Source organism: Typopeltis vanoorti, chromosome 3 (genome assembly GCF_054136105.1).
Source record: "Typopeltis vanoorti isolate ZY-2024b chromosome 3, IOZ_Tvanoo_1.0, whole genome shotgun sequence".
NCBI classification, from domain to species: Eukaryota; Metazoa; Arthropoda; class Arachnida; order Uropygi; family Thelyphonidae; genus Typopeltis; species Typopeltis vanoorti.
In genome coordinates this window covers 84,386,525-84,402,834 of record NC_143551.1, presented here as the reverse complement: position 1 = coordinate 84,402,834, position 16,310 = coordinate 84,386,525, and the positions used below count along the sequence as shown (strand labels likewise).

Here is a 16,310-nt window from a genome sequence, read left to right as displayed (position 1 = left end):
GATTCCCTTCATCCTTTTTCTCATATATGCTCTGTTTATACATTATGCCATTATTATTAATAGCATCAAATCTCCACGAAGTCAAAGTACTCAATGAAGAAATCCATATTCTCTTATGCAAAAAGATTATCAAACTGTGCAGAAACTGTGCATTAAACCAATCACAATTTCTGCATTCCCCAACCACTCTCCATGCAAAGAATCTGCCCCTCACTTCCCTGCTCACACTCTTCCAGGGATGCCCTCTTGTTCTAACCTTGTCTAACCCTCCTCTATGAAAAACTACTTTACATTAATCTGTAACAACCCCTAACCAACTTGTATGTCCTAATCATATCCCTCTCCTTTTTCTATTCACAAGACTGCAAGTTGCATTCTCTCAATCTCTTCTCATATCTGACATTCCATAAACCTGACACTGACTTACTAAACCTTTTCTGGGCCCTCTCCAATACATCCCATCCTCATCTCCTTGAAAACCAAGTGACCAAATTGGTACACAGGAGCCATATGCAGCCAGATCAAGCAAAGAGGTTATGATTCCCTTCTTCAAAGGAACCATAACCTCTTTCCTTCTGCATATTAGTGTCTTCCTCATTATTACCATAAATCCAATGCGATGTTCTTACAAATTTAGCAATGCAATCCTTCAACTTCAAGTCTTTGTCCACCATCACTCCCAGATCTTACATTCTTCTATCTCCTTCAAAATTTTCCCATTAATGGTATATTCTGCATCACTGCCTTGTGTACCAAATTTCAACACCTTGCAATTTGCAACATTAAACCAACAGCTCACTCACATAGTTTATTGAGATCCTCCTGCAAGGTCAAACATCTACTCTGCTTCTTGTAGTTCTTCCCAACTTTAATTGTTGGGAATTAAATCATTGGCAAACAGCCTATCCCAGTATCATAACATACAAGCTAAGCAATAATGGCCACCAAACAGACACCTGTTGAACTCCACTAGCGATCTTCCTCTTTTGAGATACCACTCACTAGTTTGTTATTCAATCCCATCTGTTTCATGACTACTAGCTAGTCATGTGGCAGTCTATCAAAGTCCTTTGAAAAATTCAAATACACCACAGACAGCTAATTCTCTTTTTACATAGCTTTTTTTACATGAAATAACACAGTTTAGTAAAAAAAAGCAATTCTATTTTTACACTGTATATTTTGATTTAACACTGTTCAATAGCACTTATTTTTAAAATTTGTTTGAATTCAGTTCTGTTAAAAAGGATATTTCCATTATAATTATCATTTCCTAGTACAGTACATATATACTTAAACTTGAATTTTGGGGAACCCTTGATGTTTTAAATATCAGGGATTACTCTATGCTACAGAATGTAGACAAATGCCAAATAGAACTTATATAGCGAAATCCCAAAAAAGTGCTGGTGGCTTTAAAGCAGCTAAGGATCGTGTGACTATTATTTTGCAACAATGCCTCAGAAGATTGTATATTAAAACCATTACTCATTAATTGATCCCTAAGACCACAGGCAATGAAAGATTTTAACATGTTACCAGTGCACTGGAAGGCAAACAAAAAAGGTTGGGTTACAAAAGAAATTTTCAATGAATGGTTCCATCATTGTTTTGTTCCAGAAGTCAAGCGCTATTTGATGGGAAAAAATCTGGACTTGAAAGTTTTATTGATTATAGACAATGTGCTTGACAATCCTGTTTTAGAACACCTGAATGTGAAATTTTGTTTTCTTCTACCTAATACAACATCCTTAATACACCCACTAGACCAGGGTGTGATCACTACCTTCAAAATTTACTACATAAGAACATTCCAATACATTTTGGATAAATTAGATAAGGATAATGTACTGACAGTTATTGATGTGTGGAAGAAATTTTCTATTTTGGATTGCATCAAACTTGCTAAGTTGGCATTATCAGAATTGAAACCATCAACTTTAAATGCATGTTGGATAGCTACTGCCAGAATGTGTGAAAAAGAAAAAACCCCGTACCTTTGCATACAACTGAATATCCCGATATCATCAGATTAGCACATGCAATTGGCGGAAAAGGATTTGATGATTTTTTGTCTGCAGATGTTGAAGAATTGATGGTTGACAAGGTTGTTAGTGATGACGAAATAATAGAAGTTGTCCTTGATACCAGCCTGCTGGCCAAGTGGTTAGCGAACTCTCTAGCCAAAAGGCTGCAGGTTCGAATCCCACAGTAAGTATGGATGTTTGTGATTGTCTTTGGAAATATTAGTGGTGGTAGTTGGCGGTAGATGGTGTTGGTGTAGTTGCGGTCAGTTGGTGGATTGAGCAGCGGAGGCAGAGTTATGGAACAGAGCCCTGTCCTGATGAGTCTTTGGACTCCCTGGAGGTGTCTAATAATAATAATAATGATGATGATGATGATAAAGAGATTCTACTCACTCACAGGATTAATTAAAAAAGGGCTTGAAATGACTAGTAGAATTGCAAAGTAATTTTCTTACACATGATCAAAATACTGAATGAGCTGAACAGTTTAAATGTGAACCGAAGTCATGTATGGTGCAATATGAAAAATTATACAAAGATCTAGTCAAAACAAGATTACAATGATTAATTACAGAGTTTATGGTAAAAAAAAAAAAAAATCAACCTTCAGAATTATTGGAAATTAGTGCTAATTTAGTTCCTTTTACTGAAGGAAATGTTTCACCATTGCAGTATGAACAGGACAGCCAAAGTGTTTCAAGTGATGGAAGTGATTTAATTCCAGTCTCACACAAAAGAATGCGGCTACTGTCAGAAAGTAATGGCAAGTAAAATTTAACTATTATTATTTTTCTTCTTATTATTATTACAGGTATCTTCATGGAGTCAGTAGACTCATCGTGGGAGACCCAAACTATCAAAACAATATCTATCATATCTTTTCTTGAATTCATTTACAGACGAACTCACAACTCAGTCAGGCAATGCATTCCACTCATTCACCACCCTCCAGGTGAACAACCTCGTTCTCACACCCTTGTTAACCACACTTTTCCTTAATTCCCAGAGATGACCTCTTGTTCTTCCATCACTATTACACAGCTAAAACATCAATCTTATAAAAACCTTTTAGTAATTTAAATGTTTCTATCATATCCCCTTCTCCACCTATCAACCAACCTCTTCAATCCACAAACTCTCAATCTATCAATGTAGGGAGCATTTTTTACATCACTCACCAACTTAGTCACTCTCCTCTGAACCTTCTCCACAACCTCCTCATCTCCAAGGAGGAGATGAGGAGGTCAGGTGACCAGACCTGAGCACAGTAATCCAAATGTGGAAGTATTAACGCTTCATAAAGGGGAATAATAACCTCTTTATCTCTGGATGTCAGTGTGTTCCTCAACAACCAAGTAATCCTATGTGCAATCTTGGACACCTTAGTAATGTGTCCCCTGAACTTTATCTCCCTATCTACCAACACCCCTAAGTCCCTAGCCTCATCAATCTCTTGGAGTACCGTTCCATCAATGTAGTATACAGCTGGTAATCTTTTAATCCAAATGCATAACTTTACACTTTTCCACATTGAACTAATATTCGTTATCCTTTGCCCACTTTACCAGCTTATTTAAACCTTCCTGTAAACTCTTAACATCAGGTTGATTTTTTATTGCGCTCCCCAACTTTGCATCATCAGCAAACAACTGAATATCTCCCTTTAAGCCATTTCCTATATCATTTATGTATAAATTAAACAACATTAGCCCAAGCACAGAGCCCTGAGGCACACCACTGGTCACCTGCCTCATCCTGGACTCTGCTCCTCCATACACCACCTTCTGGTGTGTGGAGAAGAGAGTCCATTCTCCTATCCATATCACCAGTTTAGTATCCATCCCCATCTGCTCCAATTTGTGCAGCAGTATTCCTTGGGGTATCCTGTCAAAAGCCTTAGCAAAATCCAGAAGTACCACTGTGTAGCCATTTTCTTTGTCCAACTCAGATGTCATTCTATTATAAAAAGTTAATAAATTGCTAAGGCAGGATCGACCTTTAACAAAACCATGTTGGCCCCTATAGAGTATCATATCCTGATCCACCCATTCTTGAATTTTGTCTTTAACCAACTTTTCCAATACTTTTACCACCACTCCCGAGATGGATTGGTCTGTAATTAACCACCACAGTTTTAGAGCCACCTTTATGCAAAGGAACTACTTTGCCTTTCTTACACTCCCTAGGGACCATACCAGAATTCAAACTTAAATTAAATAACCACGTATGAGGCGTTGACAATTCCTTTGCAAATTCATGCAACACCTGAGCTGATATTCCATCTAAACCTACATTTAAATGCAAACCTACAGCAGTGTTTGCATTTAAATTTTGCAATATACTAAGTACCTCTGATTACTAAACTTCAATTCTCACATTGGTTATTTCTACAGGTAGGTACAGAGATATCCTCTCTTGGGTGATAGACTTTTGGAAAGTGATCACTCAGTAACTCTACTATTACATGTGACATCTGAATTGGTCACCTCGATACCATCAGTACCCACTAAGGTTATCCTTCAAGTCATTCTTCCTTTTACTTGCCACATAGTGGAAGAACTCTTTGGGATTACTCTTGATATCCTTAGCTAAGGTGTTCTCATAATCTGATTTAGCTTTTCTTACTATGCTGGTAACCTTCCTAGTTTGAGCCTTGTGCTGCTCATGGGTGTACTGATCGCCATTCTCCTTGTAAATTCTCCATGACATTTTTTTTTTTTGCAGATCAAGCTTGATGCCACTACTCATCCATCTAACGCCTACCTTGTTTGTCTTTCTGACGATGGGGACACAATCTGATTTTGCCTTTCTCAGATACTCGTTGCTTTTATCCCATGCACTGCTAACATCTTTCCCCTGCAATATGTTCTGCCATGGGACTGCTGCAAGCTCACTCCAAAGCTTGTTATAATTGCCTAACCTGTAGTTCCGTATATATCCCTTCTTAAGAGAGAAATCCACAAATTTTGCAACCTCCCAAGTCAATACCACGTGATCGCTCTCACCAAATGGAGGTAACGAGAACACCTTACTTATGCATATGTCCTCTGAACCAATGACCAGGTCCAACACTCTCTCACACTACGTATCCCTTCAGTTATATGCTGTTTCAAGTAATTATCTCTTAGAAAATGCACGAATTCCATTTCATTTTTGCCACGTGATATTCCTCCTTCCAATTTATATCACCATAATTAAAATCCCCCATAACAATCACTAACCGTGCACTCATTGCATTAATTTGCTGATGCATGAATTCAATATCACCCACTAGACCCCCTGACCTATAGCAGCAACCAACTGTATATTTGGTTACGTTGGTCACTATTTCACACCAGACCGCCTCAAATGTACTATCATTCACATGACTATCATCTTGATATACTACTTTCTTTGGCTGCAACTCATCAGCTATCATCAACAGTACTCCTGCCCCCGTTCTATCTTCTCTATCCTCCCCGAAAATACTGTACCCATCACATTCAATTCCAGTGACCACATCTTCTGCTGACATCCAAGTTTCACTAATGCCTACAACTTTTGGTGAGATTGCCAAAATTTTTTCTCTCTTATTTTGAATGCTTCTTGCATTTGTATACAAAAATTGCAGATTCCCTTTAGTTCTTGTACCAACTTTAGAACTGATATACATGTCACTAATTTCAGTAGTCCCATGCCAATTTTTATCCCCTCTATTCTGCCATTTATTCTGCGAATAAGGATCAACAAATATACAATCACAGCTTAAGTTTCTCTCTCTTACATTCAACCTTTTCAATTTTAGTTTCCCTGTCCAATTACTTCAACTTGTTCATAAAACAGTAACTTCTTCAATCGCTTATGACCTTCCATGTTCAGATGCGACCTATCTCTTGCATACAGCTGTCTTTTGCCTTCGAACGCACTCCAGACATCAACAAATTCCAGACCTCTTTTTTTGCACATTCTTGCAATCATATCATTCATTATCATTGTTCATCTACTTAACTCATAATTGTCAAAACGAGGCAGCACACACACAATATCCTCCCATTGACACTTTTCTTCTTCTTGATATCCAATAATGTTCTTAAATCTTTTGCTACCCGATTTATACTACCACTCAGGTTGTACCCACAATAGCTATCATCTTTTCTGCATCATGCCCTCTCTTTATTGTTAAAAAGCCACTCTCTCTATTGTTCCACCAGCCAAACACTCCTCAGGTATACCACTCTCCATACCCTTAATCATAGAATCGCCATATATTTTACCACTCATAACTTCATTGAAATCCAAACAAGAGTCACTCAGGGCCTCATTTTCTATGTTGTTCAGCATGACTCTCCCAGTTTCATTACTCAATGCTCTTTTACTTACTCCCTCACTCTCACGACATCTTGTTTCTTCTAGACCTCTTGTGCTTTCATTCTGTTGACTCCCAACGACTCCAATACTATTTATTACTTCATCAATCACCAAAGACTTTCCCATACTTAATCCTTTTCTAGTTACTTCAGCTAGAGTAATCTCTATAGTCCTAATTTCTCTATTCAACCCATTTAACTCAGTTTTAATTTCTAGAACCTCCTTATTGAGCACCTCCAATCCCTCTTGCAAAAGATGAAGGTCACTTTTCATTTTCCCGAACTCCTGCCGAAGTTCATCCGCTACGGCCCTGACGTCTGCTTCCATTCCTAATAGCTCCAGCCTATCCTGACACTTCTAACATATGTCGACGTTTTCATTCTTCTCATTTAGCCAAACAGTCCACAGATCCTTCACATCCCTCGGTGCATGCATATAACAGTTTCCGCAACGCATCCACTGTGAAAAATATGCGTGGGCGTATTTGGATCTTTTAGAATTTCTGTTTTATTAGTGACACACTATTTTCTTTAAGAGATGTGTATATATGTGTGTGTGTGTGTGTGTGTGTGTGTTTTGTTTGAAAATAATTTATTCTTTGTATTGGGTTTTCACATCTGCAACCATTCTTCTGTTTTTTTCATATGTGCTTTATTCTTTTTTACACAGTTTTCATTTACACGATTTTTTCTGGAACCAATCTACCATGTAAATGGAGATTGGTTCCAGAAAAAAGGATATTGGGTGTATATGCATCTCTCTTATGTAGTGGATTCATTACCTTATTGTAATATGTAAGCAGATTGCTAAAACATGACCTCCCTAATAAATCCATGGTTTTCATTTACTCAATAACATCATCATAGAGAATATTGTTATTATCAACCTAATTCTTAATCTTAGTCCTCACCAACCTCTCTAACAACACCTCAATAACAACTACAGACACACAGATTGGACTATGTAGCTTTAGTCTTAACCCCTTCCCCATCCTTTGTGAAGTGGAATAATTTTTTCACTTTCCATTCCTTTGAGACTAGCCCTGTTGCAAGAATCATGGTAAATGGGTGTGCCAATGGTTCTGTTAATTCCCTACAGCATTCCTTCAAGACATGCAGAAGTAAGAATACTTATAGGAAGAATAACATTTGAGAATGGTGATAGTGACAAAGTGATTACTATACAGGATGCAATAGAATTTTGTAGAATAATAATGCCATAATTTTCAGAAGAGCAGCAAATATTACAGTTACTCAAAGTGAATGAACCAGAAGTGCACAAGGTGATAAGTACTCTTTCTTTTAAATATGAAGGTGATAAGTAGGCTAGATATTCTTGATGATGTAGATCTGGATGATATATCATCTTCCTGTTTTTTAGGAATGTGAAAATAGTTATAATGAGGTATATTACTTGACAGTGGTATACTGTCAAGTAATACTACCTTATTAACATCAAGCTTAATTAATTGCTCATTTACCTACTGCTCATTCACCATTAGCCCCTCCTCCACTATATTCTCTACACTCCAAGCTTCTCATGTTATTGCCTTCATGAGGATTGAAATACACTGATAAATTGCTCACTGAATACAAAGAAGTTCTGTTTCTTCTTTGTTCCTTATACCTCATTATAATTATTTTCACATTCCTTAAAAACAGGTAGGTGATATATCACCCAGCTCTACATCATCAAGAATATCTAGCCTACTTATCACCTTCATATTTAAAAGAAAGGGTACTTATCACCTTGTGCACTTCTGGTTCATTCATTTTGAGTAAATGTAATATTTGCTGCTCTTCTGGAAATTATGGCATTATTATTCTACAAAATTCTATTGCATCCTGTATAGTAATCACTTTGTCACTATCACCATTCTCAAATGTCATCTTTCTATAATTATCTTACTTCTGCTCACCATAGAAGTATAACAGAAAACACCTTATCACTCTTCTATAATTAATGTTCTTATTCATCACCCCATAGCAGAAATAATTCCTTTGACTCAACTGGCAAATGGATTGCCACACTGCATTTTTGATTATATCTCGTTTAAAACCACTTATTTATCAGCACTCCTTGGTAATTTCATTGTTCATCCATTTTATTTGTACCAATTTGTACATTGTCTGTGGCATATGTGTCCTAACCAATTTCTGAGCTCTGTTAACATCCCTCACAAAATGATGGCCTGGTTGGCCAAGAGGCTAGCATATCCAATCTTTTTTTAATTTTTTTTTTTTTTAAGTTATATGTCTGATCCACACATAAGGCTACAAGATCTATAGTACATTAGTGTTGTGTGTAGGCATAGAGGATGGGAGGAATCTGTTTATATTTTGCTTGAACAGCTGAGAGTTGTAATCTTTGGGTAAGGCAGAATGGGGGGAGACTCTTCCAAAGGACAGAACAGAAGTATAATTATAGATGGAATAAAAGAGGAGTAAGTGAAGTTGGTTCGGTGAGTTTCAAAATGGACTGCAGAAGGGTATGGGTTAGCAGTGGCTCTTGTTTTAATAATTTTGGAGGAGAGTGGAGGAATAATAGTGTCCAGAAGATTGTCCATGAAAGCAAAAGGCAGAAATTGATTGTTTGTGAGAGAGGAACTGAAGTGGGTATGAGAGAGAGAGAGGGATTGTTAATTAGCTGGATTTTTCTGTTCTGGATAGAACTGAGCAATCTTAGAGAGGATTTTGGTGCACCAACCCAAATATGGGAGCAGTATATTCCATGACTGGGCAGATTTGGGCTTTGTATAGAGTTAGCAGCTGTGAAGGTCTTAAGTAGTGTCTTGTGCAAAAAAGTACACCAAGTTTTTTGGTGGCTGCAGAAGTTATAGTTGAAATGTGGTTGTGCCAAGAAAGATCAGAGCTGCAGGTCAGTCCAAGAAGAGAAGTCTGATTGTGTTTGGATATTTCAGTATTACTGAAGGTAAGAGGGAGGGATGGAAGCTCTTCCTTGCAAGAAATCTAACAGAACTGAGTTTTGATGGCATTGAAGTCTATAATGTTGTCCTTGCCCAACTGTGATATAGCTAGAAAATCCTCAAGATCTACCATGATCGTGTCCCTGATCATGGTAGATCTTGAGGATTCTAATACTTGAGCACTACAAGGTTTGTCAAATGAAAAGGAGGAATGGAGTGTACTGTCATCAGCAAAACTATGGATAGGATTGGTAGTCTGTGAGAGCAGATCATTTATATACAAGAGGAAGAGAGTAGGTGAAAGAACAGAACCCTGGGGTACTCCTGCATTGGTGGGGAAATCTGGGGAGAGGGAACCATCCATCATGACATGTAGTGAATGACCAGCGAGAAAGTTGGTGATTCAGCTGCAGAGTGAGGAAGGCAGACCATAGGATGGCAGTTTGTTAAGTAGGCCCCTGTGCCAAACCCAATAAAATGCCTTTTAAATGTCGAGGGAAATCACATGAGTTTCTACAAATTTCTCCATGACCTGAGTCCAGAAGAGGGTGGTGATGGCAAGTGGTGGAATCCATACTGCTGGTCACTGATTAGTTGGTATGTCTCTAGGTGGTTCATTGAATTGGTTGTTGATAACCTCCATAATTTTAGAGAGAACAGAAGTGAGAATGACTGGATGGTAGTTAGAATTGAAGGAAATACAGAAAGATGATTTGATGTTAAGACAAGGATGCACATTATCTCTACTCTTATTTATCATGTATATGGTTCAAATTATGGAAGAAAGTGGGATTAAACCTGATATTAGAACTGGAGATATCAAATTATCTTAAACACATCCAGTACAAATCTTGAGGATATTCTAACTAAATTGAATAACAACTGTAACAAATTTGGCATGAAAATCAGCAATAATAAGCCAAAACTATGAAAATAGGCAGGAATATAGAAAACCTCAGCTGCATTCTAAATGGAGAACTTATAGAACGAGGGAAATCTTTCAGCTATTTAGGCACAGTTTTTAGTGAAGGTGGCAAATTAAATTAGGAAATAGACAACAGAATAAGCAAAGATGGTATAGTGACACAGTTGACTAAATTTATATGGAAGAAGAGAGAAATTAGCCAAAACATCAAACTAGCAGTATATAAGACAGTGTGTGTTTAAAGCAGTTTTAAGTTATGGATCTGAGAGTTGGGTTAGAAATAAAGCACTTGATTAAAGATTACAGACCATTGATATTAGAGTTCTGGAAAAAATTATGGGCCTGAAACAGATGGCATGTATGGCAGTATTATATTAAAAATGAAGATGTTAGAAAGAAACTTGACACCGTTAGCATTGAAGAATGTGCTAGCAGGACTAATCTAAGATGGTATGGTCACTTAAATAGAACTTAAATAAAACAGGTTTCTGATGCCAAAACAGCAGGAGAAAGGACCCAGAAGAAGACCAAGGTTGCAGTGGATTGACTCAATCAGAAGTGCTGTAGAAGACCAAATTGTTAGACATGAAAATATTTGAGTGCTGACAAGTAATAGACTAATTTGGAGAAAAATTGTTGATAAAAGATGGATAATAATGTAAACTGTAATAGTGCTCTGTACATTCCTTGAGAGTACATATCAAAAAATAGATGATGATGATTCATCATATGCTGCCTACAGTAGTTTCCATCACATCTTTCCTTATGTGTTCTCCTAAAGTTCTCCAAGTCCTAGGCTCAATAGATTGTCATAGCATCTCAGAAACTTCCCTAATGATCTGATATGGTAACCTCTTTATCTTCTCTGAATAGTGTATTTGTCTGTTATTTGTAAGTTCCTTCTCACTAGTTGCCTGTTTTGCAGAATGAATAAGCCCAAGCTTCTGGAGGAAAATCCTGCAGCCTTGATATGAGACTGGCTAACTCATCTTCAGTTGAAAACTTCTGATAAAAGTTCTCCAAGTCCTAGATAGGATTCAAATCCAGGTCTTTCAACCTAAGGCATCATCATCATTATCAACTAAGCTACAAAGGGACTCTTAAGTTAGTTATTCTCTAGAAATAATAAAGATACATACACACATACTCTCTCTCTGCTTCTACTACTATCTCCTTTTTGTAATCTATATTTATATGATTAAAATTCCCCATAGAATTACCTTCTTTTTATGAGCTCAACTAATTTGTTTAAGCATTTTGCAATTACTGTGTCCTTTACATTGGTCTATATGAAACTATTATATATAATATGCTATTTACTTCGCCCTCACACCTATTTAGTGTGAGGATGAACAGGACTATCACATGCAATGCCTATTTTTTTATCTCCATTTTCTGGGTACAATTCCTCTGATATTCTCAGTTAAATTACTTTTACTATGCTTGCTATCATTAGGCACAATGGAACAAGAATAAGAAGTGCAACAAACTCATGTCCCTTATTATTGACACTCCTTGCATTTGTATACAAAAAAACAGTTTGTGTGAAGTACCAGAAGTCACAATCATGTTAACTTTCCCTTATCTATGAGCTCAGTTATCCTTCCTTCTGATCACCATCCTTCCATACTACTCCAGACATAACTCATTTAAAGTTTTGTTATCCATGTTGACCATGTTATCTTCTCTTTACAAAAATATTCATTTCATCTATTACTTATGAAACAAATCACGATTGCATCCAAGGCTCAAATGTAATTTATGACAAAATATAAAAAGCAAAACGTGTATACTCTGTAAAATGACTCCCTATTAATGCTGGTGATTGAAATTGGAGAGATTATTCTGCAAATTTTTAATGTAACCATTAAAACTGTATCCTTACCATTCCAAGTAAACGTAATTCATTAAGCCTATCCTCTTCAACTTTTCTGCGAGCAATGACACCTCTCCATAACTGCAATATAGAAAATTTCAATGTTCAAGAAATAAAAGACAGAAACATAATTTTGTAAAAACAAAAAAATGAATATTTATTATTTTTATAGCAAATCTCCATGGAGTGAATGGACTTATTGTGGGAGGTCTAAATCAGCGAGCAGCATATCTATAATATGGAAGCTTAAATTCATTCACACTCCTTGCATTCACAACACATTCTGGCAACATTTCACTCACCCATCATTCGATATGTAAAAAAATTCACTTTTCTGACCCCTCTTCACCACATCTTTACACAACATCCATGAATTGCCTTCCCCCCCCCACTTCCACTCTATGTATAATCCTATTTGCATTAATCCAGTTAGATCCCTTCACTGACTCAAATGTCTCATATCAATTCTTTTCTATCTATCTATCTATACTAAATGCAGCAATTTAAATTTTCTCTACTCCTCTCCGCAATTGACATTCCAGGGTCCTGACACCCTTCTTCACCCGACCATTATACAGCTTCCTGAGATGGTCTGTTGTTCTTCCCCACTTGCCTTCTACTCTTTTTATAATGTCTTCTGTATTAATCCAGTAAAATCTCCTAACTAACTTTAATATTAGTAACAAATCACCTCTCTTCCTCCTATTCACCAAACTGTAATTTACTTTCCTTTAACCTCTATCCACAACCAATACTTCATAGTCCTGATATTATTATTATTATATGTGACACCTCCAGGGAGTCCAAAGACTCATCGAGGGAGAGTGTGCCAACAGCATTGAAAGATTGATCACCTTCCAACTACTAACCGCGCTCCAACTTGCTTAACTTTTTGCGAGCCATCAGTAGCAGATGCTCTACCAATCGATCAACCTTTGATTGTTTTAGTTACTCATCTGTGGACCATCTCTGATGTTTCCACATCACAAAAAAAAAAAGACTTGATGACCAAATCTGAGCACAATAGTTGAGTTGTTCTTTGATAAGTGCTATATATATACTGCACAGCCACCTCCTTCTCTCTCTACATGCAAGTGTATGTACTCCATATCATAGCAGCAATGCAATATGCAGTCTTCACAATACTTACAAGATCATCTGTAAACAACATCAGTCCACTGTTTAACACCATTCTCAAGATCTTGAATCTCATCCACTTTATGGTGTACAGTTCCATCAATAGAATATACAGACTTAAATTTCTGCACTCCAAAATGCAATACCTTGCACCTATGCTGTCCATCAACCCAATTCTGTATCTTATTCTTAACCAACCACTCCAATAATTTGACTACAACCGCAGATATACAGACTGATCTATAATTGGAACCTTCTGTTCTAGAATCATGCTTGTGGAATGGTACTATTTTGCCTTTTTTTCACTTAGGAACTTTTCCAGTGCAAGACTTTCATTAAATAATCAGGTCAAGGTCATAGTTAACTGTTTTGCAGGTTCCTTAAAAATATGTAGTGATGTGTTATCCATTCCTACAGCCTTATCTTGCACAGCATCACTTTCACCAGTGTGATATACACTGATTATATTATTATTAAATAACTCCACTACATCCTTTGCAATGATTATTCTGCTACCATACGAGGGTAGTCTGAAAAGTTCTCAGCCTAACAATGAAAAACGAATTTATAATTTCAAAATTATTTATATTTTTCAACATAATCTGCATTAAGACTAATACATTTATTCCAATGATGCTCCAGTGCCATTATCCAGTCCCTATAGTAGTTCTCAGTAAGATCTGCAAAATATCCCACTACAGCTACTATCACCTCTTGATTCGAAGAAAAATGCTGACCAGCGAGGAAGAGTTTTAGTTTTGGGAAGAGATAGAAGTCAAAGGAAGCCAAATCTGGGGAATAGGGTGGATGTTCCAACAATTCATAGTGCAGATCCTTTAATTTTCCCATTCCCATAATACCTTTGTGGACAAGTGCATTGTCCTGATGAAAGATGATTTTTTCTTCTGCAAACCGGGTCTTTTCGCACGAATTTTTTCATCTAGTCTGGTTAAAAGATCGGAATAATATTCCTCAGTTATTGTTTTACCCTTTTCAAGATAATTAATAAACAAAATGCCTAAACACCGATACCATGACCTTTCCTGCTGATGGAATCGACTTTGTCTTCTTTGATGCTGAACAACCGGCTTCTGTCCACTGTTTTGACTTCTGTTTGGATTCTGGTGTGTAATAGTGAATCCAAGTCTCATCCATAGTAATAAATCAACACACAAAATCAGTTTAATCTTGTTAAAATGCTCCAAGCACTGTTCAGAGATTTTCATGAGAGTGAGTTTTTGATCTGCTGTGAGCAAGCACAGCCCATCTTGCACAAAGCTTTTTCATTTGCAATTCTTCATGTAAACTATATCCTACACGTTCTTTTGAAATGCCTATAGTCTCAGCAATTTCAACACTTTGACTCGCCGGTCACCCAATACTATATCGTGCACTTGATCGATGATTTCTGGTGTTGTTACACTTTTTGGACGTCCTTCCCATGGATCATCTTCAAGGCTGATATGGCCATGTTTAAACTATGCAGGCCATTTCTTAATTGCCAAAAATGAAGGAGAAGAGTGCCCATAAACTTTTATGAACTTTAAATGAATTTCTTTTGGCGTTAACCCTTCTAACCCTTCTTTTACAAAGAATTTTATAACTGCACGATACTCGATTTTATCCATTTCAAGGGATACAGACAACACTTTTGCTTCAGGCAGCTGTATAAACCAAACTACTTGATAGAATGACTTGCAATTTCACATGGATACTTATGACAGTTGTACCAACTTAGAAAAAAAAAAAATTGCCGATAGTGTTGCCATCTATGGTCGAGATTGAGAACTTTTCACTTCTTAGGAACTCTCGTAACTATCCACCAGAGTGGAATTCGTATTTTTTAAATTCGTAAATATGGCTGCCATAATTATTCTTCTTCCTACAGCTTGCCACACAGGGAAAGAATTCCCTTGAGTTAATCTTGGACTGATTGGCCAATCTCCTCTCATAGTGCACTTTTTCTTTCTTGACCATGCTGTCACCTTCCTAGCCTGCACTTTATAATCCTCATGCATCTGATCCCCACCAGCTATCTTGTACCTCCTCCATAATATTTCCTTTCCTAAAACTCCTTACTTGATTTCACTCCTACACTATTTATTCAGTTACATCTTGACTGTCTTATCAATTTCCATGCTCTATCAGCATCTCTTCTCTACAGCTCATTAACCCAATGTATTAATGCTAGTTGACTATAGAGCTTCTAATAATTACCCACCTAATTTATCATATATATTTTTTTGAAAGTAAACATTTCTTCTTTCACTACTTCCTAAACGAGTACTTCTTCATAATCCCTCTCACTAACCAGAAGCAGTGTTGATATTTCATTAACTACCACATCCTATAATGATACCACCAAATCTAACACTCTAAATCCTTGAATTGCTTCTATCACACTGCTTAAGAGAGTTATCCCTCAGAAATTCAACAAATTCACTTTCCTTGTCCCCATACACTATCTCCTCCTCCTTCTAATATACATTACTGTAATTAAAATCTAACAGTAGAATCAACATTTTACATGACCAACCAATATGCTTAAATATTTCACAATCAGCAATGCATTCCCTGATAAGAGGGTAAAGCCCATAGCTAATTCTTCTTTCTGTTCAAAAAAATAGGCTCACTCCTCTCTCTCCTATGTTAGCTGACCTATTCATGAAGTGGTTTAAAACAATAGCTCTCCAGCATCAAGGAACAAAAACAAAAACACGTTAATGATATTTTTATCATCTATCCCAGTTCTACTACCCAATTAGAAGATTTTGTTACCCTCCTGAAAAACATCCATCCTCAAATCAAATTCACAGTTGAATTAGAAAGAAATAGGTCTTTACCATTTTTGGATACATTACTGTTTTTCATACATTTGTTGAAATAGAGCAAAACATTCTCAACTTCTCAGTCTACAGGAAACCAAGTAACACATCATGTTATCCACATGTAACTTCTCATCACCAAACAGCACAAAAAATAAGTATCATCTGTTCGTTAAGTGATAGAACCTACAGAATTTCCACAAATATAGGTAAAATAAACCGAGTGCTACAGCATCTTAATTCTGTC

General features: G+C 36.7%; 1 protein-coding gene across 3 annotated transcripts in view; it reads right to left on the bottom strand.

Annotated features, from left to right (window-relative positions):
• The window catches only part of LOC150108341 (dynein regulatory complex subunit 11-like), a 455,807-nt gene that overhangs the window by 305,955 nt on the left and 133,542 nt on the right, over window positions 1-16,310 (bottom strand). For all 3 annotated transcript variants that reach the window (XM_090390703.1, XM_090390704.1, XM_090390705.1), the window contains exon 6: window positions 12,111-12,182. In XM_090390703.1, coding sequence (XP_090246829.1) covers window positions 12,111-12,182 — 72 coding nt within the window. The remainder of the gene's footprint in view (window positions 1-12,110; window positions 12,183-16,310) is intronic.